At 38.1% G+C, this 25,434-nt stretch overlaps 2 protein-coding genes across 2 annotated transcripts in view; both read right to left on the minus strand.

Moving 5' to 3' along the window:
* LOC139926502 (macrophage mannose receptor 1-like) overlaps positions 1-15,352 on the minus strand; it is a 41,188-nt gene extending 25,836 nt beyond the window's left edge. The window contains exons 1-12 of the mRNA XM_078287877.1: positions 15,229-15,352; positions 14,452-14,808; positions 12,794-12,964; positions 12,168-12,323; positions 8,927-9,037; positions 6,445-6,582; positions 6,127-6,303; positions 4,070-4,224; positions 2,460-2,573; positions 863-978; positions 550-698; positions 258-457 (exon numbers count right to left, since the gene is read on the minus strand). Of these exons, the coding sequence (XP_078144003.1) occupies positions 258-457; positions 550-698; positions 863-978; positions 2,460-2,573; positions 4,070-4,224; positions 6,127-6,303; positions 6,445-6,582; positions 8,927-9,037; positions 12,168-12,323; positions 12,794-12,964; positions 14,452-14,808; positions 15,229-15,331 (1,947 nt within the window). The 5' untranslated portion in view covers positions 15,332-15,352. The remainder of the gene's footprint in view (positions 1-257; positions 458-549; positions 699-862; positions 979-2,459; positions 2,574-4,069; positions 4,225-6,126; positions 6,304-6,444; positions 6,583-8,926; positions 9,038-12,167; positions 12,324-12,793; positions 12,965-14,451; positions 14,809-15,228) is intronic.
* Positions 15,353-22,046: 6,694 nt separating this feature from the next.
* The window catches only part of LOC139926503 (macrophage mannose receptor 1-like), a 28,626-nt gene continuing 25,238 nt past the window's right edge, over positions 22,047-25,434 (minus strand). Inside the window, exons 25-31 of the mRNA XM_078287878.1 lie at positions 25,079-25,311; positions 24,337-24,499; positions 23,859-24,026; positions 23,655-23,771; positions 22,972-23,130; positions 22,765-22,794; positions 22,047-22,620 (exon numbers count right to left, since the gene is read on the minus strand). Of these exons, the coding sequence (XP_078144004.1) occupies positions 22,373-22,620; positions 22,765-22,794; positions 22,972-23,130; positions 23,655-23,771; positions 23,859-24,026; positions 24,337-24,499; positions 25,079-25,311 (1,118 nt within the window). The 3' untranslated portion in view covers positions 22,047-22,372. The remainder of the gene's footprint in view (positions 22,621-22,764; positions 22,795-22,971; positions 23,131-23,654; positions 23,772-23,858; positions 24,027-24,336; positions 24,500-25,078; positions 25,312-25,434) is intronic.

The raw sequence follows: 25,434 nt of genomic DNA on the forward strand, positions 1-25,434 counted from the left end.
GTAGCAAGTTGGGTCCATATGAAGTGGCATAAATGGAGCAGAAGACAAGTTCTTGGTACTTGTTATCCCATTCATAATAATTATGATCATAATTAGACTATATTTAAAAAGGTAGAAATTGTTGAAGTGCAGAGACTGATCTGGCTATGCTTGACCAATAGCACAAGCATGTAGACATATTTTTTGTAGGTGATAGTGGGCATATATTTGTATTGTGTTCAGCTGAGTGTAACCTTTTCTATTTCTTGTGGTTGTACCTTAAAGCAGTAGTTCCTTGATCCCACATGATGCCAGCCGTCGGCACAGCTGGGAGGGGCAAGAGTTGGTGGGACAGGGGTTAAAACTGCCCCCTCTGCCAGGTGCTTGCAGATGTATTTCTCCTTATTGGTGCAGGGCAGCACATCCCACAGTCCAGCAAAAATCCCAGTTGCCATGGCAACGCAACCCTGTCGGTTGCCTTGCATTGTTGAGGAAAACATTATAAAATGTAAATTGTGAAGACTTTGTTTATACAATATCTTACAAATGGAATTTCAAATTTCTTCATACCTGGCATTTCAGCATTCCAGTGAGTAAATTTCACTGAGTTTGCGTTGGTCCACACATAATCATCAATGTTTTTCTGGTTTGAGAGTCCGAGCCAGAAGTAACTCTCTGGTCTGATCCCCACCAAGCTGACAAGGAATGCATTATCTACCCTGGAAATATTTGGGATGGGAATGGGATTTCTGGTCACATTGAATTACACAAAAAGCAATCACAATGTTTCTCTGTTAGTAAATCCCAGAAAATCCTAATACCATTGATCTTCTGAGGTCTAGGAATTTATCAAAATGTTTGGAGTAAAAACAAATGTTCTTACCCATTTGAAACATCAGCCAAGTAGGAGTCTGAGCTCTTGCATTCATCTTTAGCTTCATCAAACGTCTTTGTCTCTGACCCTATGAAGTAGCAATAGGAGCCATGCTTTTTCCAACCCTGGAGTACAGGAAAACGCAACAAAAAAGATCCTTACTTGGTTTTCATCATTCAGTATCTTTAATCATAGAGTATCCATGTTTTAAAGTAGCAATAAGTAAAACTTTTACTGCCCTAGATGACAAATTGACCATAATATATCCGCAGGGAGTTGATCGGGTTGTTGATCACTTCGCCCGGTGCTGAGATTTCTGGGTTTTTTTTATGTCTCGATCTCTGTTTTAGAACAAAAGCTCCTCACCCACTCGAAGACACTACCAATCTCCTGCTCTCACCTACTTGCATTTTCAACTGCTCAACAATGGTGGACAATGTGACATTAGCGAGCGGCAGGCAAAAACATTTGAGCTATGAAGTCTAATAATCCTCATTCTCAAGCCAAAACAGCAAATAACAAAACAGTACAATTAGTACAGTATGTTGCATCGTGATATATTACTCTTCACTAGACATTTCTGTTGGATCTCTGCTGTAATTAGCTACTACTCCCCTCCATGTTGAAATGGCATCTATCATTTGTGTCAATTACAGGTCACTGTCATGCAAGGGGAGGGGAGGGGTGGAGGTTTAGGGCTGTGCTGTGAGACTTGTGTAGGAGTTAAGTTCTATCAATGTTGCAGCTTGTTACTTGTCGCCAATAGAGGTTGATAAAGATCATAGATTACTTAAAGGTACAATCCGCAATTGATGGAACTGCACCCCCATCAACATTGCATCAGCCCACTTCTGTGCTTGTTTTGTAAACATTGAGTTGGAGAGGGTTGTGGGACAGTCCCCGGATTTGGTGCTTTGTCCCAGGCTGGCACTATCCCTGGGTTTCCCCCTGTCTGCACAGCATTAAATATTACCAGTGGAGGTCTGGTGATTGGTAATTTCTACCTCAGGACCATGGGAATTTATTCCATCTGGAATAAACATAGGTGCCCGAACGGGATTAGTATTGCACGACAATGTTCATAATGAAATTTAGTAAACTGCATGTTGGGGATTTTAATGAACAATTTGGACCCCATGTATTACTATAATACTCCCATAAATTAGTGAGAGGGTGTATCATTCCTTTTAGATTCCATGATATTTCTACTGCGCAAAGTATTTGTAATTCATAAATCACATACATTGATCTGGATAGTACTAGATTTGACAGAAGATGTAGGAATTTGCTGAAGAATTTGCCTTTTTGCTTGGAAAGGCTACTTGTTCCTTTTTAAAATTGTAATCTTTTTGTCAACAGACTTAAGTTAACTAATGTCAGTACAGTACCATAGTTTTTTTAACAAATGGTGGACACAGTAAAATGAAACTCATTTGGAACATCTATAAGTGCATAGCTCCATATGCAATAGACAATTAACAGATTTTGTGATTGAATGGAATATTGATAGCATATAGAATTTAAAGGTTAAACTTAAGGCATACTCCATGATAAAGCAGATGCAGATGTTACTATTCTTTTCATAGGAAAAAAAAAAATCACTCACAGGCTTGCAGCCTGTATCCAGCGGTACTTCATCTCCAGAGGGTTTGGAGGCACTGCTCTTCATACAGATGAAGCCATGTTTCTCCTCACACACACGGTCAGCCCAGTTCCCATTCTGCAAGAGAAAAGTACCATAAGACGCATGTATATACAGATTGGATGTACTTGATGGAAATGCTACAGTCAATGTATGTCAAAGTCAATCTTAAACCTGTACATCTTGAACATACATATATATGTATATATAGTACCTATTAAGGCCATTACCATTATTATTATTTTTTTTACCATTTTTTACCATTTATTGTTAAGTTACGGGTGACAATGTTCCTGATGACATTGTTGAAAGTCAAGCTATAACTTCGCTGCTGAGGTGACCCCGGGAAGAAGATATTTGGATATTTAAAACCTTAGTTTTTCATAAATATTTGAATGAAGTTCATGTGGGCTTAAAGGATACAGTACAACTAAAATCATTCTGCCTATGTAGGGTAATAAATAAAGTAATATTTTTCAATTTGACCAATATTTACTTTGCACAGTCTTATAGTCGGTGTATATCCTGTATATACTTAAAATAAATAGTTTATATTTTTTTCAAGCAGAATTTGATCATTTCTCTTTTTCATCCAAAATCTACTTTTGTAGAGAGGGAGATTTCAAACTGTCTTCAGGTAGCCTGTTTTAGTAAGATAAGTTGAACTAAGACCCCATTTACAAATCATAATCGAGTAATCCTAAAGCAGTCCTATCGCATTTATCCACATTAAAATCCAGGTGTAAATGCACCCAAGATGAATCGGAGGTGGATTAAAATCTGATTGCAACCTCGGCAGGTGGTTTGAGACGCACTGTGGCTGCAAATTGGCCAAGTGTAAATGGAAATGTTTGTCCAGTCAACATACATAATCTGTATACTCCTCCCAAAAAGTTTTATCCCTAACTGGAAAGACAGTGCGCAGTTTTGTTTTATTCTGAGTGGAGTTGAGGAAGCAAGCACCGTCAGGCTACAGGCTAAAACCTCAACCATCAGTTGGATGTTTTTAATTTGTTCATTATTTTTAAACTTTAATAATTATTAAATACATTTTTTACATATTTGTAGCAAAGATGATGGAGTGGGCTTATTTGGAACCACTATTGGCTTAGATGGTACATCTGTACTCATTAAGCCCAGGCCAGACTTTTCACATATTTTTGCAAATAAGTTAATCTCCTCAAGCAAATACGAACAAAATGTAAGATAAAATGGTAGATAGGAGATTATTCTTCCATTCTATCTTAACCTTTCTGCTAGAAATCAAGGCTGTGTATATGCAAAAGTGAAAAGGCTTAATTGATAAGCTTACACCATATACATATGAATATACTGTATGTACACTGAATTAAACATGACAATGATTCAATTTCACTATTTATCTTTTTGATTGTAGTTATTTGCTCTCTGGTAAAGCAGTTCAGTTTTGTCTTTGGCAATTGAATGAGTATTTTTTCAGGAATTAATTCAACCAGGGGTGCTCACTTTCCCTACCAGTGGATGTATGATGTGAGCAGATATACTGTACATACAAATAGGTTATATATGCACCATATCTACGTGGTGCTCCCTACCTCTCCCCTGATGAGAACACAGTCCTCTTGGTCAGTGGAGACACTAGGCTTCCCAAACTCCCAGCTGGTGAAGGTGACTGTAGAGTGGTCACCCCAGTCAAACAGCCCCTCTGTCTTCCTGTCATTCAGTCCAATCCACAGCTCATCAGTGGTTCCTGCAGACACAGAGAGAGGAAAATGCACCTTGTACTGTAAACCAGTGGCCATCTGTACATCTGTTAATATGTGAATAGTGAATCACAGACATTTGCCGCTACCTGGGCAGGTTTTTACTGCCCCAAGCGCAAAACAACCATAATATATCTGTGGCGGCTTGATAGATTTGTTGATCAATGCTAATAACTCGATGATTCTTCTGCCAGTTACTGAGATTTCTAGCTTTCAAAACTCACTGTCCAGCCCATAACTTAAATCGGGTGTAGGTGTAAAAAAATCTGAGATTTTATTTTTAGGCCATATCGCCCAGCCCTAATTTACTCTTCACTAGACTTTTCTGTTGGATCTCTGCTCTAATTACGTTGCTTACTTATCCCTATTGTGAAAATGTGACTTTATTTTTTATTTCAGTAGGTAATTTTTCAGATCATGTGACATGTCCACAAAACCCATCAACTATATCCTTATATCTTCTATCCTGAATGTTCTTATACATATATATATATATATATATATATATATATATATATACATATATATATATATATGTATATATATATATATATATATATATATATATATATATATATATATTAATGTGTGTGTGTGTGTGTGTGTATGTATGTATGTATGTATGTATGTGTATGTGTGTGTGTATATATATATATATATATATATATATATATATATATATATATATATACACACATACATACAGTAGTATGCTATGAATAAAGCTAAGCTAGATAGTATAGTAAAAAAAAACTTGATTGTTTACTAGTAATTACTGATTTGTTTACTTGTAAAAGAATGAGAAGAATGAGAAGAGGAGATGAGAAAGATAGGCCTAGTACTAATGATATGTTTACCAATTTGATAAGGATTGTAATTAAAATATTTGGGTGGTACAATACAGTTATGACATGTCAGTTTTGCTACCTGTGTGTGTGTGTATGTGTGTGTGTGTGTGTGTGTGTGTGTGTGTGTGTGTGTGTACAGCTACTTGATGGCGCACTCTTTGCCATGGCTCCAAGAGCGCCCCCAAAAGGCCTTGTGTGATTTTACTCCTGCACACAAACCAGTCCAGCAAAGACCAGATAGCCTACACTGATCAGGATTGATTCAGCCTCCTATCAAGCCTTATTACTGTTGCATCTAAAGCTATGTTTGACCTATTTCTAGTGAAATAATATGAATTTCTGGTACCTAGGTCATACTGCAGGTCTGGGTCTATAACAACTGAGACAATTTGTAAAGAAATTGAGTGTCTTATTTAGTTTTAGGCCAACATTGGTGGGGATACTGCTGATGATGGTGTGTGTGTGTGTGTATGTGTGGTGGTGAAAAACTTTACTGAATTAAGTATTCACTTAACTCTATTTAACCTAAATTATTCAATACTTTCTATCACCCTACAGTTCCCCTAGACAAATTTACTAATACTGACCCGTAAATATTTGAATAAACTAGTGTTATGACACTCAATAATCAATCATTTATGTCTCCTTACAGTATGGTTTCAGAAAAATGAAGTGGTAAAGACTAAATTATTGAGAAATTTAGTGTTATGACTGCCTTCTGATGCAAAGTTTCCACTCGCTATTGTCTCATTTAAGTTTCTTTACATGTAAACAAATCAGTAATTACAAGTTAACAATGAAGATATTATGTATGTTTCCTTAGATTTAATTATTGCACATTAATGTGAGGGTACTGCTACATTTCAGTAATGAGTAATGAGTTGTAATGATGGTAAATTAGTGGCATGCAAATGGACACATTACTTTTCCAGCTTCCTGACAGGATGAAGCTTGGAGGATTAGAGGTGTGTTATCTCTGTTTGTTATAAAAATATCTTATTTTGATCTGTACTTTTGTTTGTGTCTATTTTCTTCATGTACCGTATCCAAGTTGAGAGATGACAAAGCTTTGGTCCTCCACATTGTGGATGCTCGCCAGGTCTCCTCCTTCTTTACGGCATTCAGTCTGAGCATCAGTCCATGTTTTCTGAGCACGCTGAAGATGGAAGCAGTGGCCACTGTAGACGATCCAAGGGCTTGAACAAAATCCTGTCTCAACTGATCATAAAAATAACAGAGAGACAGGGACTGAATGATATCATATTGTGAAAACGTTACACCAAGAAACAATTCAGTAACACTGTAAACAGGAGGGCTGATTCTAGAATAGAAAATAATAGAATAGATTTTTTTCTTTACCTTGAACAGGAGGCGGCAAGGCTCCTTCTTTGTAGCAGATGTACCCCAACTTCTTGGAGCAGGATGAACTTTGCCAGTAGTACTGTACACTGGAATCAACAACTGCACAGTTCTGTCCCGGATCAGGAAGTGGATGTCCTAAAAATAGATGAGGACTTAACTTGGGGTTCTGTCTTTCCAAGATCCAGAACCAGGGGAAGCCCCTTGACATGATGTCTTTGTAAGCAGCAACAACAACAACAACAACAACAACAACCTTATCTAATAACAGAGTTTACAAAGTTCATAAAACAGATAAAAATGAATAAGAAGAATAAAGGGCAGATTATGATAAATCATTACATAAAATGAAGTCTATAGAACTGAGTAATAAGAAGAAATTTAAGAGATGATATGGAATTAGCTAGCCTGACTTCATCAGGCAGGTTGTCCCACAGTTTAGGGGCCTTATTACTTTGTAATTTAATTCGTAAATATGAGACCACGTGGAATACAGACATTTACACACTGGGAAACAAGGTGTAGAAAATATGAGCATTCAGCTGGCACACATTTGAAAAACAGGGAGGGAAAGTGTCAACTTACGCCATCTGCTGGTTGCGTTCAAAGGGAGAAAAAAATCACTATTCATTTAGGGATGTTACTGATTAATCGACCATCGATTAATCACCGTTAAGAATTTGTTAGATCAAGCATATATTAACCGATTAACCGACAATTCATTCGTCATTTTTTGCTGAAATCATTTATCACCACGAGGGCGCAATTAAACTTTCACTGCTTACAGAGGAAGAGGAAAGCCAAGAAAGTGGACGAAGCATAGTCCAGTGTAGGAGCATTACACCCCAAAAGACGACAGTGTTCATTGTAAACATTGTAATACAAAGTTGAAATACAGCACGTGTACAAGCACAATGAAAGTAATTACGTAATGTAAATGAAAGGGAATGCAGGAAGATTCCCTAGGCTGGCAATGTTGACACTATTTCTGCGTCCCGACCCGGGACATCTGTTCGTGCGTGTGTTTCAGCGGCTGGACTGACTGTCACCAGGCTGCACACTGGACTCATCCCCAACCACGTAGATATGCTCTTATTCTTAAATAAAAAACGAGTAGATTACAATGCCACTGTTTCCAATATATAAGCTGTGGCGCAGCGCCACAATATCGGCACGGCTGGCACAAAATAAAAACTTTGTCAATGTATAGAAATTGATCTAAATCACTCTGAAATGCGCCTAATGTGCACATCACGTCTGTCATAGTCCAGTAGCAGTGTACTCAATCTGACAGTGTCCCATTCTGAAGTGAGCTAGTGAAAAAAAAATTAAATTCCACAATTTTTTCCAAATTTGCATGTTTTAGTAACGGTATTTGTAAAGAGTAACTTGATACTTTTTAATCTGAGATTTCTAACACCGCTCAACACTCAGAAAGTTAACATGAGTGCAGTGCAGAGAGAATGCATATTCCCCCTGATCTCCAGTTGGATTCCACTGGACACAAGGTAAAGACAAGTAGGCCAATTAATCCTAAACAAAGTAAATTGTCAACCTGTGGGAAACACAGAGGTCCGTTGTCGGGAGTCAGGATTTTATTTTTTCAGTTACTATAGGCCTCAGCTGTTAGATGGATGTAAATATAAAAATGTATGTTTATTACGCATGTTTGGTGTTTCCATGGTCTAATTAGACCTATAAATTCTGCAGAATTATTAAAGTTAATCTTTTGAATCTTGCTTGGTTGATTAACTTGAGTAATTGGTCATTAACGTGACTGACGCTGACACAGATTATTCATTTGAGGGAACAGACTACTAAGAGTAGGCTACAGATTGTTAACCGTGTACATGGATTTCAAAACTGAGCACGGGTTTCCACAAAGATTTTTTTTTTCCTACCAAGTATAGCCCGTAGCGGGCTCTGAACAGATACCTGTACAAAAGAACTACAGCCACAGCCTTGCTGGTGCACTGTATGATAGCGTCCCTCGTCTAAAATGAGGGACAGCATGCAAGAATGAAAATTATAGTATTGCATTTTAGTGCCACCAGATCATTTGAAACACTGAGATAACGATCAATTTCATAGGAAACAGGTGTAATCACACCTCATGTTTAACATGAAATGTGTAAACCATCCAATTGATTTCGATGGCCAGTTTTGAATGCAAACAGCAGGAGGGCAACATGACGACTTTCTCTCTGTTTTGGTCTTGAGTCCAGACTGCTGAACAGTCAGAAGTGCCCGGTTGGCAGGCTTGGTTAAAAAAGACCAAATGAAGTTATTGTGGATTTGCTATCATGAAGTTGTAAAAAGTTCTGATACATCGAGCACTTGATATTGTGGAGGCAATTGTGTAGAGACTCAAGGTTATTTGGATCAACATCAGAGATATAGCTTAGTATCATCATCATAGCAGTGAAATGCAACATAGCACAACAGCAGAACAACAAAGTGTTGTATTGGAGAGAAAACTTACCAGAGTCCCATCTCAGATACCGGAAGGGCTTCCCATTAGTCCACTGCCAGCCATGTTCCTGGTCCAAGACCAGCCCAATCCAGAGTCGATAGTGCTCTGTACCCAATAGTGCTGTGAGTGTGTGTGTGTGTGTGTGTGTGTGTGTGTGTGTGTGTAGTTGAAAGAGACAAGATGAAGGAAAATGACAAAGTAATGAATCTTTCCCTCATACCATTTAAATGGTTGTAAGCAAAGCACAAAGCATAATTGCCAATCTGATCTGATCGTAATAACAGAAAAGTATCCAAGCACACATTAAATTTATTAATACAAGCAATACATTCATGACTATATATGATGCAGTTAGGGCTGGGCGATATGGCCTAAAAATAAAATCTCAGATTTTTTTACACCTTTTCAACCCGATTTACGATTTTAATTGATTTTTTTTTTAAACAAACTAAAAAAGGCAAAGGCATTATTCATTTTGTTTTTATTTTAACAATATCTACAAACAAGATGTTTAAGAATAGAAAACAAACACTTCTTAAAGGCTCTTTTGTGCAAAAAGACATGTAGGAAGTAGCTTTAGAACTGCCGTCTTGATACTGTGTTTGTGTCTGAGGGGAAATCTCGGTGGGCGCTGTCGACTGCGGAAGCGGTGGGAGGCTTGATTGACAGAGAGCGATCCGTGCCGTGTTTACCCAGGTTAAAGTAAATCTCGATTTTCATTTTTACACATCGTCCTAAACCATAAATTCGAATTAATTGATAAAATCGATTTATAAAATGGATAGTTCCGGTCCTTGATTATGATTGGCTGAGCTGCGTTCGAAGCCGTTTTAAAATACTCTATAAACACACACCTGTGACCGCATCACATCAGTATTACTGCGCCAAACAAATTGTCTGTGTGTGCGTCTGTGTTGCTTGGCAACCATTCTGCTAAATGTCGCTGAAGAACTACATTGCTTGGCGGAAGAATGATTATTTGTTATCAATAAATTATTGCATTTTTTTGTTGCTGTGTGTTTATTTTATGAAACCTTGCCAGGTGTATGTAGTAACCGTTTTCTAAACGCAATAAGCCCCGTGAGGCTGTGGTTTACAGTGATTTTAGAACAGCTAAGGGGCGTTTGTTAGGCACGACGCGGAGTGCCTAACGTGCCCCTTAGCTGTTCTAAAATCACTGTAAACCACGGCCTCTTGGGGCTTATTGCTTTATTATAGCCCAGCCCTAGATGCAGTATAATAATAATTAAGAGTCCCATTCTAAATGAGATAACCACTAATGGACAAAAATGCCAGCTAATTTATTAATGGCACAAAATCAAAATAAATTATGGCATGTTTTAAGAAACAGTAGCTAACGTAAGTCCTATGTTGATAAAATAACTGGACTTTTACTGACAGGATCATGTAGGCTATGTTTGAAAAATATTGAATGATGAACTTTTATGTTCATCATTATGTGATGAACAGTTAATAATTATTTTTCCAAAATGGACACAGGGCTGCCCCCTAATAGTCAACCAAACCGTTAGTCGATGAGAAGAGTCTTAGTCGACCAAGTTTTCATTGGTCAGTTAGTCGCAGGAAAAAAAAACAAAAAAAAAAAAACTCAAACTCCTTTCGGGAGCTGCGCCTTGTCGTTAAAAAGTTATTAGACCAGGGTTGCCAACTTTGGGTACCAGGCTGGAGTGAGATTTTGATGCCATCAAAAGCAAGGAATCTCTGTCTGTCTCTATGTATGTGTGTATGTATGTATGTGTGTGTGTGTGTGTGTGTATGTATGTATGTGTGTGTGTGTGTGTGTGTGTGTCCTTCGCATATCTCGACAACTGTTTGTCCGATCTACTTCACACTTGGCGGGTGTATTGCTGGAGACCCAAGGACATGCAGTGTCGGATTTGGTGCAATTTGGAATATTAATAAACTTTGAATAAACAAGCGAACAGCGCTCTGTGCAGCGGCGGGGCGAACAGAGGGGGCTCAAAGCAAGCGACTGATAGCCTACGCCTATTGTGTGTTTTTTCCCGTGAACCAGAGTGTATTTCACCGGTGTTTCTGACCTCGAGCCGCGACTTGGGTGTGTTTTTTCCCGTGAACCAGAGTGTATTTCACCGGTGTTTCTGACCGTGAGTAGCTGCGACTTGGGACTCCCACGGTGAAGTTAGTTTTAGGTTGGATATTCGACAGACATTCACTCTGGATCCAGCAGCGTCTTCTTACTCAGTTTCACCCAGTGTTGGCAGTGAGAGGGCGGTTAGCTCACCTCTGAGCGCTCGCTCTTAACCACAGGGGTTTCACTTAGGGACCATCAATAAATTACTGTTTGAATGACACAAAACCAATGTTATTTTCAATACCTTCGTGCTGACTTGCCCATATTAGTGAAAATTATGATTAAAAAATTATACTAAATTGGTCTCATATAGCACACCTATTTTGATCGGGCGCTCTTGGGCGCTATAGTGAAATATAGAACGGGCGCTCTCTAGCAGCTACGCTGTGTCGTCATTGAAATGTTGTTGTTTTTTTTTTTTCAGACGCGTGCAAGTAGGCAGGGGTGGAGAGAAAACAAATACTGGGAGAATCGCGAACCTGCTTGTGATTTCGAAGGTCGAACTCAAACGCTCATTCCGATCAATTTTCGATTTAGAATCGAAATCGTGACACTCCTACTTCCATGTCATGTGACCCAGGGACTCCAAACCAATGCCAAATTGTAGTACCACACTGGGCAAATGAGACACACCTCTTTTTATTGGATTTTAGTGCTTCTTCTATTTTATATTAAAATTTTAATGAAGAAATCTGCATTTTTGCAATAGCTTCCATGTCATGTGACCCAGTGACTCCAAACTAATACCGAATTGTATTACTACACTAGACAAATAGTACACACTTCTACTACAACTGCAGTTCTACTTCACAGGTGCAGTTTAAAGTAAGATTTTTTTTTTTCCACAGCATTGAGCACATTTCAAAGACACACGTTATTAGTCTAATAGCAAAATAATACAAATATATAAATAAATCAATAATTTATTTTTCACTTCAACAGGTCCAGTGTGATGACTGTGGAAGATGGTCCCATGCCCAGTGTGTGGCAATGGACAGCAAAGAATATAAAAAGGCCAAGAAAGGAAACGTGTGTCTTTGAAATGTGCTCATTGCTGTTCATTTATGCAGTGTGGTGTATTTACCAATAGATCCTTGCTTTATCACTAAAGCAGATATCCACAGGGGGGCACTGTACCTGTGATGTAAGCCTGCTCATGGGGATCGGTGATACTGAGCAGGGAGGCACCTTGCTGTTTGCAGCTGGTCTGAGCTTGAGGCCAACTCAGAGCTGATTGTGTGTTGATCTGGTAATATGCTCCTGATATTGGATGTTTCTTCCAGTGTTCTTTGGCTGGGAAAAGTAGATGCATCAAAACCTTTGATGAATTTCTCTCACCTAAAACGGCCCCTGTATACCTCCTTACTTTGAATTAAGTGCCAAAGAGGACTAAATCTAAACTAGTGGTAGGTGCAGCATCAAAATCATGCCTTGTCTAATAGGTACTTTGAAAAAAAATGAAACCTGAAGACACAAAAAACTTGATATTGGCTCATGACTCACAAATGTTTTCATTACTCACCTACTTGTATGTTTGTAATTTGTTTGTATTTCTGTGGTCTCTGTATGGAATGTTGTCTTATCACTACATGTATTCACTGCACCTGACTGTAAATGATTTCCTCTCGAGGACAATAAACTATCGATACTATCCTACTTATTTCCAAATAATGTACACAAGCTAATGTATACAGTGTAAATATGCTTTCCACATACTGTTGTATGATGAATGTATAGTTAGAATTTCCATAGACAATACTCACCAGCAGTTGGGCAGTAGCCCCAGAGTTCATGATCAAATCTTGTTTCAACTGCACACCAAGAACGCCTTACTGAGGAGTCATATGTGGTGCAGTCTGCAAACCACCGGTCTTTGTACAGGAAGGGAAACATGCAAGGCCTGCCAGCTGCATTTCCTTCAATGGTGTAAAGTTCTAAAAGGGAATAAAAACAAGCAAACAAAAAAAGAGATACTTGGTGTGAGAACATCTTTAACTGCACTGATTAACCTTTTTTAAGAATAAGACACTCTACTCAAAATATGTGTTAAATACATTTGTTCTATCTTTTCCACACCACTGATTTCCAGACACACACAGGGTCTAGTGAGGAAGGATATACCATTTTGAATTACAATTCTTATAATTCAGCTGAAGATCTACCATTAAATTTTATGATTACATGGTATAAATACCAATGCAATCAGTAGCAGTTGGTTACCAGCCTGCCCATCAGTGGGAGTGACATGACCAAACAATATCAATATCGCTCGAGTCAGTTTAAAGGAATGCTCCAGTCACAACATAATCAGCCTCCACATTGAGTCAAAGTTGTTTCATCCTACTATCCTACTATAAATGAGGAAATCTCTGTCCGTCCGTCCGCATCCATTTTGCTCCTCAACGGGTTGGCCAATCAATCTGAAACTTCACATGGCCATTGAGCATTGGCATAGGCAGGGACTGACTGAGCTGATTTTTCCATTTTCCCAAATTTACGCAAATTTTTGGCAAGTCTGCGCGGAGTTGTGGCGCGCGCATCCCCGGTTACGGACTAGTTAGAGGATAGTTCCGGTTATTTTCAACCTGGTCCTTATTTTCCTAGTTTTTGCCATCATGACAATTGCTTGTGTTTAAAATCACTTAATTCATTGTAGAGCGTTCATGGTTGAAAATAACTGGAATTATTCTTTCAGGGAATTTCCCAGACTTTTACTCTAATTCCTATAGAATTGTATGAATAATCACTTAGGTTGCTGAATTGACCTCTGCCTCTAATTTTTCCATAAATAGTTTATAGTTTTGCAGTTCTTTCCAGGAAACTCTTTTAGAAATTAACAGAATTACGGTATCTTATCAACTTCACCAGACTGGTTGCTTCGATTTTCTGTATAACTACTACATAATTTCATGGTTCTTTCCAGGAAATGTCCTAAGAAATAATTCGAAAATTACGGACCTGGAAAATAAATTGTTACTGAAATTTCCTATCATTAAAGGGGAGCTTAATTGTTAGTTTTTTTTATATATAATAATGTAATGTCCTTGAACCACACTGCTTGATATGGCACAGAGAAGATTTATGGAGATTTTCTAGAACTAGACTTACGGAAAATTTGTACAAACAACAACAAAACAAACAAAAAAAAAATACATGCAATAATAACTCATAACTCAAGTTAAAAAAAATATAGAAACAATCTTGGAAAATATTAGGAAAACCTCTATTTTTGCAGATGGAGAACCTATAATTATCCAAATTACCAACAATATTGTTTGAAAAGTAACGCCCCATCATCCTAAAACAAATCATCTCCTGCATTGTCTTATTCACCCTTCCAGTTTTAGTCTTTAAAGTCTATGAACTGGGTTAATATGGAGAATGGAAGTCGTCCAAAACACCAGAGTGTTTCATACTGTACCTCTGTATGTTCTTGTGCAAGCTCCACTGGATGTTCCTGAAATTGTGATGTGGCTGTTTGGCCCTGCTTCTTTGGAGAGAACTATTGAGTCCTCTGCTTTGAAGTCTATGTAAAGCTCTTGGTCTTTGAGGGCAAGAAGTGTTTCATTCTTGCATTCCCACTTTTGCAGGTCGCTGTTTTCGTCACAATCGTAGAGGCTTATTTCACTTCCCACACTTTTCCCCTGGACTCCCAGGCATTTTCCGCTCTGAGTAACAAAAAGTCGGTCACCAGTTGTCCAGCGCACATCATAGCAGCGGGTTGATTTTTTCACCAAACAAAAACCAGTGGCCTTGTTAATGAGTGAGAATGATGAATCTGCGGAGAAAGATTGTTCAAAAAAACACTATAAAGAGACTTCATTGTAAAATACTAATTTCTAGTGCTTGTCTCTCTTCAACAGGTTTCTCTCTGCTCTGCTTTTTTGTTCAAAGCATTATAGAGATGAGATATCAATCACAATAATAATTCAAAGGCTGAACTGAAATGTAATAAGCAAACAAAGTCCTGACTTCCATCAAATAAAATTATAATCAGAATCACGTCAATCTTCAAGTACAACAAATGTACAGGAATTCATCTAGATAACATTGGTGGCAACATACAGAGTTCACAGTACATAATGACCCACATGGTACAAGGACAAAGGGCCTTTGCATACAGTGTAAGATATACTGTGCACAGTAGACTCTTCAAGTCACACAAAAAAGCTTGAAATTAAAGCTTCTGATACTGTACCATTTGAAGCCAAACACTGAGATGTTTGGATGAGGAGCACAAAAGCTGCAGCACTTATCCTCATGGTTAGCATTCTTCTGAAATGTCTTACACCAGCAGACATTGTTGATGCATTGCTAGCAGAGGACTTACGAGTTGTGTTAATGATCACGAACAGGAGGGACTCTTAATAGCATTGACATATCCTGTCGCACCATATTTTTTTAAATGAATAAGCATGACGTTTGACATACTGAGACACATTTCAACTTTTTTCTTCTGATGAATAGGGAGTGGCAAATTACACATCCTCACTTTTCAGTAAACCAAATGCTGATATTTGCACATTTGGCTGTTACAGTAAAAGGCTAGTTTTATTAAAGCACATTACATTCCCAGACCACCCCACTCCCACTCCACCCCACCATCACCCACAAACGCACACACTCCCACACACATTGCACCATTGCATACTGCATACATACTAACAGAATGTGGGAAAGAGGAAGACCTAGTATTATGCCCCAGCAAGTGACCTCTTCTGTGCCAACCACAACCAGAGATTTACACATTCAACTCATCAGACTCATCAGAGAGGACAAATGCACAGATCTGTCGTACCAATCTGACTGTGCCTCCCAGTGTGGAGTATGACGCACACAAATTTATGGTCACATTTTGTGTTTTAAATTGTGTATTTTTGTGTGTATGAGCCAGGTTTCATGGGACCTTCAAGCTTTATGGCTTTCATTTCTGCTCCCTAGTTCTGCCACAAGGGGGGGCTTCTTCAAGGCGTCTGTTCTTTAGACAGAGAACAGCCTGCTTGAGGAACACAACTAACGTCTCCTGTCTCTGCTTTTTCCTGTTCTAAACAGGCATTCAAAGTTTGCCGTTGAATGGGTTGTAGATTGCATGTTTGGTTGAGTAGGAAACTGTAGAAACTTGTCCATAATGGAGGCAAGCTGGCCACCTAGGGTTAAACTATGTGAGAAGATGATGGCCGTGCCACCAGTATTTTTCTTTGTCCGATGCAAAGCAACTCATGGACCTGTTAAGTCACTCACTCACTCACTGTTAGCCTATCTGACCCCTAGTGGCCGTTAGGAGGCATGGCAATGTCTATAAACGACACACTGAACCAGGATCATTCACTAACTACCTCTCTGCAATACTGCTGAACTGTGTAGGCTGCTTCGCATCTATGACACTGTGTCCTTGTTTTTACTATGGATCCTTGACACTTTTGTTTTAATGTAATGGCTTAAATTAAGTTTTAATATAATATACAAATGGAAAATATAAGGTTTAAAGGTTAAAGATTAAGTTATTTTAATGTTTACATTTTACCACAGACTAATTCAGTATAACCATGTTGAGAAATGGGTTATAGCTGTACTGCTGTACTGGGACTTACAAAATCTTCCAAATGTTATACGATACTTACCTTGCCCTATATGAATATTGAATTCAAGAACTTATGGAAATAACTTATTTTGGTGGAAGATTATTTTGACAAGAAAAGGAAAGAAAAGAGAATCCAGATGGGTAAAATGAGAAAAATAGAGTTTAATTAAGACAGAGAACAGCCTGCTTGAAGGACACAACTAAAGTCTTCTGTCTCTTAGTTCCTGTTCTCAACAGGAACTCTAACTATCTTATGCCTGGAACCTGTAACTGGAGCATAATGAACAGATTGTGGTAGTTGAAACCACACATGACTCACATGGGTTCTAGAGAATATCATGGTGTTGTCCATTGAAATTCTTGGCTAAAGTGTTGTGCAATATTGGTGACAATAACACCAACGCAATGCTGACTTCATGCTTTTTAAGGCCCTGTAAGCAATTGCTGGGTTTTCTCAAGAAATTAATGTCAGAAAGTACTATACACTGTGTAGGCCAATTCTCTTAAATGGTTCTCCAACATGAATTAATGTTGAGAGTGTAGAGTAACTATTTGGTATCAGGCATGTGTGAAAGAAAAAAAAAAAATAAATAAGTAGGTAAAAAAGGTATGGATGGAGAATCCCAGTAAGTGGCATGCAATAAATCAGTCTGCATGACACTTCTGCAAGCAAAAGAAAGTGGTTATTGAAATATTTTTTCCCACGGCACAGCCGAAGGCATTACGAGGCAAATTCAGGTCAGGCAGTCAGTCAGTCAGTCAGTCAGGTAACGCTTAGTAAGATGATGCGCTTCATGAGATGGCCTCTAAAGCAATGGTTCTCAAGCCATGGGCTGTGGACTGGCACCGGGCCATGCAGCAGTGGCTGTTGGGCCGCAATCCAGCTGTTCCAAAAATAGCTATATTATATATGTAGGCCTACCCATCAGATCGCGGGAGTTACAGTCAACAAATCGTCCCATGTGAAAACATTATGGGGGCACACTTGAGCCAAACGTTGGGTTGGTTTGAGGAATATTTTCCATCTCAATCTGATCCACGTCCTGGAAAACAATGGATGGGCAATCCGTTCATCACTGACACCAACTGCGCTCTACCACCAAACCTGGAAGATGCACTTCATGGAGTTGTCGTGCGACGCGTCGCACTCGTTTCAATGAGATGTCACTGTCTGAGTTCTGGCTGGCCTGCAGTGGAGAATACCCGCAATGGCAGTGACAACTTTGCTCCCCTTCTATTCCACCTGTATATGCGAGACAGGCTTTTCTGCTCTGACTGCAAGTGGACAAATACAGAAACCGACTGGCTGCTGACAACACTATGCGTTTTGCCTGTCCTTCCCCTCTGGTAATTAGCCTCACTCTCCCGGGATGGAAAAAACTAATTCCCGGAGATTTTTTGACGACTGAAATTATAAGAATAAATAATTAAAAATAATAAAAATTGCACTACGTGGGTTGATTTAAGTGACATATGAGACACAACTGGGATTTACTGAATTGTTTTGAATGTAGCGCAATTTTTAACAAAACGTGTGTGTGTGTCAGGTACATTGTACATCGGATGAATGTGCCTTTGCAGTTTATTTTCATGACTTTTTGCCGGCTGTGCTTGTTTTTCTTGGTTGTAGGTTGCGTATTTAGCAACTGGCAGTGTGTGATGATGATTAACGGGGCATGCATGTTGCGCATTTGGCATTGCGTAATGATGAAAGCATATGGCAATTTGGCAACACAATACATTTCAGGAAGGAGGTAAAGTGCAAATTTTCATGTGATCCTATTTTCCTAGTTTTTGCATGGTAACGTGTGTGTGTGAGAGAAGGAGAGAGAGAAAGAGAGAGAGGATTGATGCTGTGCAACAATGGGCATTATTATTATTAGTTTTTGTGTTTGTCTCACAAAAAGACAACATAGACAGATTATTCTACCCTTGACAGCACAGAATGGCTTTATGGCACTGATAAATATAAAGTTTATTGAAATTTAACGTTAATATGGAATTTCTACGTTAATGTTAACATAAAGTTTTGTATTAAAAAATATATTGAAATATTGAAAATAATATATTAGGACTTATAAGTGGGCCCCAGAGGCTGATGGTCATGTACTACTGGGCCCTGGCTCAAAAAAGTTTGAGAAAGGCTGCTCTAGAGGGCGACTGTGGCAAAGAGATGCAGTGTTTTCTATACAAAAAGAAATTGATCTAAATTGATCTCTAATGCGCCTGATGTCACATCACGTCATGTTTGTCATGTGGAGATGTACAGACAGCAGACCTGCAGCATTATAATTATTTAACCAATAACTGTGCTTCAGTGAATTGAATTGAATTGAATTGATCTGAACACATGCGCCGTGGGGCTGTACAAGATCTGTGCTTGTTTCTCTCACTATATCACTTATAGGAGGCGCATGCTCTGTCAAATATTTTATTTGTGCTTGTCAGTCCTTCCCTTGACTGAGTTTGTGTACCACACTGTAAATCCTTTTCAAGAGCATACACATATGTACGAAACTAGATCCATGAAGCAATTGGCATCTGATATCACAACTCTCCAATATTCATTTTTTAACTGGGGTCAGCATATAGGAAATTATTTGCATCACAAAGGGGGACTAATCACTAATAATTTGATAGAAATGTGGTAGTAGTAAGTATGCATGAACTTTCCTCTCACGTTACTGAACCAGAGTGATACTGCACCATTACTCATTAAAAGAACCTTGAATCTTGAATACCTTCAATGTAGCAACACAATATCCTGTTTTGGGGTCAAGGCATTTAGATCTGTGAGCAGTTTATCGATCACAACTCTTCTTGTATATTTCCTCTGTAGTTATTCTCTAATTTTGGTTTAGTCATGAAGTACCTGTTTCCTTTTTTCCTGAATTTGTTTATTTGTCTTCCAGTCAAAATCGACATGCCATAATGTTAATTTATCATTTATTTTGTTGGATTTCCTGTAGTGTTTTCTTATTGTCTCAGGGTCAGACCTTTTGCTCCATCATTCAATGATCTTCACTGCTGTTATTACTGCACCTTGCATGTCTCGATAAGAAATGATAAGGGTGAGAGAAAAAGGAGTGAAAGGTATTAGTGAAGTCCTTGCTTGATCTTAACCTGTCAGGTAATGCAAATCTTCACATGTATTTACTAGGGATGCACCGATACCGATACTGGTATCGGTATCGGTGCCGATACCAGGCTAAAATGGAATATCGGTATCGTAGATTTTACCCAAGACTAAAATCTGATACCGAAAGCCATGAGTAACATATAAGAAATAAAAGCAAACTGTCTTGATTTTATGCATTTGTGGCACATAGAAGCCTATATTTCTCAAACAGTGGGAAAAACAAGGATTTTATCTCAATAATTTTGTCCATTGACCCCAAACTAAAGAAGTAAGCCTGCACTGTTCAGTAAAAGTAATGGATCAGATCGGTACTCAGTATCGGCCGATACTTAAACTTTCATACTCGTAATCGGTATCGGCATTGAAAAAGAGGCATCGGTGCATCCCTAGTATTTATCATCCAGTCATGCAGGAGAATCTGCTCCAGGACAGTTCTACCGGTGGGTGGAAGTGAGGTTAAAAGATAAATTAGTGTTTTTACTTACATCTTGTGTGTATCTCTTTTATGGATCCATAGACTGCTTCTTTTCCTTAAATTGCTTCTTTTTGTACTCATCTCACTGTGTGTATATCTGTGTGTGTGTGTGTGTGTGTGTGTGTGTCTTGCTCTCCCCTTTGACCTTCATTTTCTCTGATCTTTCTCCATCTCCTTTCCTCCCTTCTCTTTCTGTGATTTCCAGTAGATACCCATACCTTTGGTCATTTTGACAGTGTGGCATTTGTGAGACCAGAAGTTGGTTTTGACTTTCATCAGAAGTTGGTTTTGACTAATAGGCATTCTTTTGTTCATGATCATGTGATACAATTATTCAACATTGTCCTGTTTGATTATTTGTTCGTTAATCCGCATAACATTAACTTGTCTTTGATACGACAATTCACTCAAAATGTAGGATTACATTGGGTTCACTTAAGTTCCAACATCCTACACTAAATAATCGGAACGAATGCTCTTTTTAAAAAAAATTGAATTCATTATTGTATTGGCTTTTGGGTACTTAAAGAAATTAGAAGAGGTTAGTACCTAGGAGTTTGTCTTGCAAATAATCTTACTGCTACTGATAACCTTATTTGTCTTGACTGATTGCTGGTGTGCACTAATCCACAACAGGGCTCCACAGGTCTTTCTTGCCAGAGAGGAAACAGAGGGACATTATTTTTTCTCCTATTTTTTTTTTTTTTTTAGCATGATCAATGTTCATGAATACTAAGCCAGGACGACTGTGGGAAACCAGTGTCATCAACTGCATTGTAGGAATAATAATATTACAATACAACTATTTGAATAAGAATCTTTATTTATACAGCGCTTTTCCAAAGTTAGAGTAGGCCTATTGACAACAAGACCAAGACAATGCAACAAAGCAAGCAAGCAAACAACAAAAAAAGTACCCTGGTTTACATCCATGTATTTTATTCTTGCATTGTAGCCTTTTGCTGTGGGTATGTTGCTTTGGGCACTTTTTTTCCTGCATATAGGCCTGTTACTGTCATTTTACATTATGCAGTGTAATGAGAACAAGAGGAAGAAGAACCTTTTTCCAAGTTAGTGACTTTGTTGCTAGATATAACGACTTTTCTGACTCCCCCAGCGACTATTCCTCAAAAGTGACAAATCTAGTGACATTTTCCTGACCATGGGTCACCATGTGTTAATGTGTTCAAACCCAAAGCATCTGGTGACAAATTGGCATGCCCTGATGCCGATTTGCGCTACTTGCTTGTCTGATGATAGCATATATTGATATGTAAATTAGTATATGATATCATCTGGCAACTTCTAGCTAATTTTTGAGCAGCCAATAGCTTCTTTCCTTGGAAAGTTGGCAACACCTTTGTGAAACAGAAACACAAAATTACACTGCTGCCAGTTTACCATGTAAAGTGCTATTACTCGTTAATGCATTAAGTTTTATAGGTGAGAATACAGTCACTAGTGGATACGGTTAGCTTGCAGTGAGTGCACTGTTAACGCTGCTTTGGTTCTGTTAACAATGTGAGATTGTGTGACCTAGCTAGTAGGATTAGACAGGAAGATGTTAATCAAGTGTGAACTGCCTACGCCTTGAAATTCAAATTAATTTTTCTGATCAACCAGATGAGTTGTGTCTTCTAATAGTTTTTTATTCATATTTTGGTGGATGTTTAATATGACTCAACTGTGATATCATTTTTACTATTTGAAGCCAAGGCTTCACGTGGAGTGTGTCCCATGTATAAACCTACAGTAATGTAATGTTATATCTTTTATGCTAAATACTGTCTTGTATGTTAAAATATGTTGGAACAACATATGTTAATTGTCTGGTTTAATGTTTATTAACCACTGACAGGCAATGTCAAATCTACAAATTTCAATTATACAATAAACAATGTCTAGCAAGTATAAAATACACATTAAAAACCCAATACAATTCTATACTGTTCTATATTATTTCAAATACTGATCCTTCCCCAATAAGACATCCTAGAGCCTAAATTGTTTTATTCCGTGAGGCCAGACATTGCCAACACCATTAAAACTCCTCAGGCTTCATGACAAATTGTTAAATAACTGCATTTAAAAAAAAGAGAACACCAACGATACAGTGTATGTCCCATTAGATTCTGATAGTTCTTATATCACAGAGTTAAAATAGGCTCAGGATTCTCTTCCTCTGCATTCTCGATCAGTTTACTGGTGTCCACCACGTCAGGCTGGGACCGCTCACCGTCGAAGTAGAGAGGGTTGTCAATGGTGGGTAAGGGACGACCACCATTCTTCTTGTACAGGAAGAATGCAATGGCTGCCAGTATGGCAATGACTGCAATGACCAGCATAACTACCAAACCTCTGTGGCCAGGGTGACGGAGATCCAATATTGGATGTGCTGCACAAATTCAGTAAGTAGATGATGATCAGTCAAAGGAATTTAATTAGAAACACAAAATTAAAACAAATTCATGTGGGTTTTGATGACTAAAATATTGTATTCATATTTGACAAGAACAGGAGTTGAAGAGATGTAACTTACTAGATGTTGGTGATGGCTTTGGCAGTATCACTGATAGGAAATAAGAAAGGAAATGTGATAAGATAACAAACCTTTCATAAGGCATAGAAGTTTCCACAACAAATTAATTTCCATTAATTGATGATCATTACATCATTACACCCGTTACACATTCCTGTTATAACAACAAGATCACAAATTCAGTCTGCAGTAGTCTGATGGTCTCACCTTTGGGTATTTTACAGATGTACGCCCTGCTACGCCACTCGCGGCCTGTCCTCCATGTCCCATCCGAGGACTGAACCTTTCCATAACTGTTGTCATCAGGCTCATCTGGACCCCAGTTAGTATAGTCCATGACTGTATTGTCCAACCACAACCACTTCCCTGGGGACAAATAGAAAGTCTCTACATTTTGTCTTTGATACTCTTTGAACCACAATTTAATATCCTTATGTAGCTATGTTTTACATAATTTGTTGTCTGTTCTGGGTTAAAAGAGTACTTTTGCTCATTTAATAATGTATGTCTTTTATTAAAGTTTGGAAGGAAACAAAAACTTTCACAACCTTACAGTTCTCTCACCTTACAGGTATTTAAATCAAGAAGTAAAACAAACAAAAAAAATAACTACACTTGTTGAACAATAAAGGATATAATTTTAAAACTATTACATTTTGTCCAATATAACCTGAAATGTATACATTTTCTCCATTTGTTGTTCACCAAGTGTAGCTTTTCTTGCTGTCTAATGTCTTTATTCAACAGGAATACATCAATAAATAATTCAGCAGTATGAATTGTATATTGTATGCTTCAATGCTGTAGTTTGAAAATGACATTTTCATTTACTGTTCACAATTTGTAGCTGATTTTTTCTTTTCATGAAAGAGCAGAGAGTGTAACTGTACCTTTGTGAGTTTTAAACAGGCCGATCCAGAAAGAGCTGTGGCTGTCTTCAAAGATTTTCACGTTGCTTTTAATGAAGTCTTGCTCAGAGGGATCTTCAATGCTGGCTAGGTTTCCACCTTCGCAGCACAAAAGAGTCAGTTTTTAATTAAACCGTTTACTGCTTTAAACTTCAATATTAGACCATCCACAGAAAAAAGCCTTACCATGTCTGACACAGTTAGAAGCTGCATTTGCCCATTGAACTTCCTCTGTGATGAAGACATAACAATGACCCTTAAATGGTAGCCAGGCAAAAGGCTGACCTCCGTACTCTATATGCCCCTCTTCAGGGCAAACTCCAGGAAACTGGGTTGACTCTGTTGGTGGCACATCTGTGGGAGAAATATATGTAAGTTTTGGGATCCACTAATTCCATCTTTTCCTGCTTTGAAATCCAATGCAGTGAACCTTTTTGACACAGTGATCCTAGATCATAGTTGTATAATAAGCAAATTATGCCACATCATGTAAGCCTAGAATTCATATAATATGTATTAAACAACAATTTACCTATAATTTAGAAACAACGTTGTTACAAAAATATGTATTTTGCCATTTATAATCACTTAAACTTGAATGATGTTGGCATTTAACATGACTGATTTATTCATTTATTTGAAATTATATTTCTACTCATCACACCTGTAGACGTCATACAAGCACTGTTCATAGTCCGATTGCAGAAAGCAGTCTTCCATTTTCCATCCACATCCATGTACACACAAGATCGGTTACTTGGTTCACCTGCGTCCCAATTGAAAAGGCTCATGTGCCATCCATCAATATACCTGAAATAACCACCAGTCTGAAAGCAAGGATGGATCAAAATACATTAAATTACAGAGCCTGATTAACTTTTTGGTTACCTTGCCTCAAACATTTATTGAATAAGCCATTAAATGAAAGAATTATTCAATTTCACTGGCTCACTGTAATTTAAATAATTTAATAATTTCATCAGTTTTTTATTAATTTAACATGTAATCACATATTTTTTTCAATGTGTAATTTCTGTGATTCCTACAGTGATTAAAGGCAATCGGTTAATCTCCAACCCTAATAAGACGTTTGTGGAATGACTTGTCTTGGTTGGTTGGTTCTTGTGGAGCTTATTAAGATCAGCACTGCCACTTTAGGATTTCATGCTCGTCATGGAGACATTCTTCAACCAAAGACTTCATATTACATTCAATAAAAGCCATCAATAATATCAATACATTATTTATAAATAATTTTAAAGTATATGACAATTATATGTACAATATATATAAAAAATAAAAAAAAAACTTCATCCCTGAAGTTAGTCAGTGTAGCCAGCATGAGTTTAGCACCATTTATAGAGGTTAGTTTTCTGTGCTATTGTGAGATACTTCCTGCCCTGTACCTCTGCTTTGTTCAGTCCAATCCACAGAGGAGCCTGGACTTTTATGGCCTGCAGCTCAACATAGGCCTGTGTCCACTGATTTCGCACGCTAGCCAGTTTGGCACCATCAGCTTCACAATGCTTCTTGGCTTCATTCCAGGTCATATTTTGAGTCATAATCTTAATGGAGTCATTAGCCAGCTTGACATATGTATTAGGAGTTGTTAATTCTGTTGTGGCTGGGATAGTTGGGTCTGTTGAAGGTGAGAAATTAGATTGGAAGCGGTTTTAGTTTTTCCATTCAACTTAATGTCAGGGGCACTGAGGCATCATTACAGTTTATAGACACTAAGTAGTTATGTTTTCATTTCCATTTT

This window comes from Centroberyx gerrardi, chromosome 13 (genome assembly GCF_048128805.1).
Source record: "Centroberyx gerrardi isolate f3 chromosome 13, fCenGer3.hap1.cur.20231027, whole genome shotgun sequence".
In the NCBI taxonomy this organism is placed as follows: Eukaryota; Metazoa; Chordata; class Actinopteri; order Beryciformes; family Berycidae; genus Centroberyx; species Centroberyx gerrardi.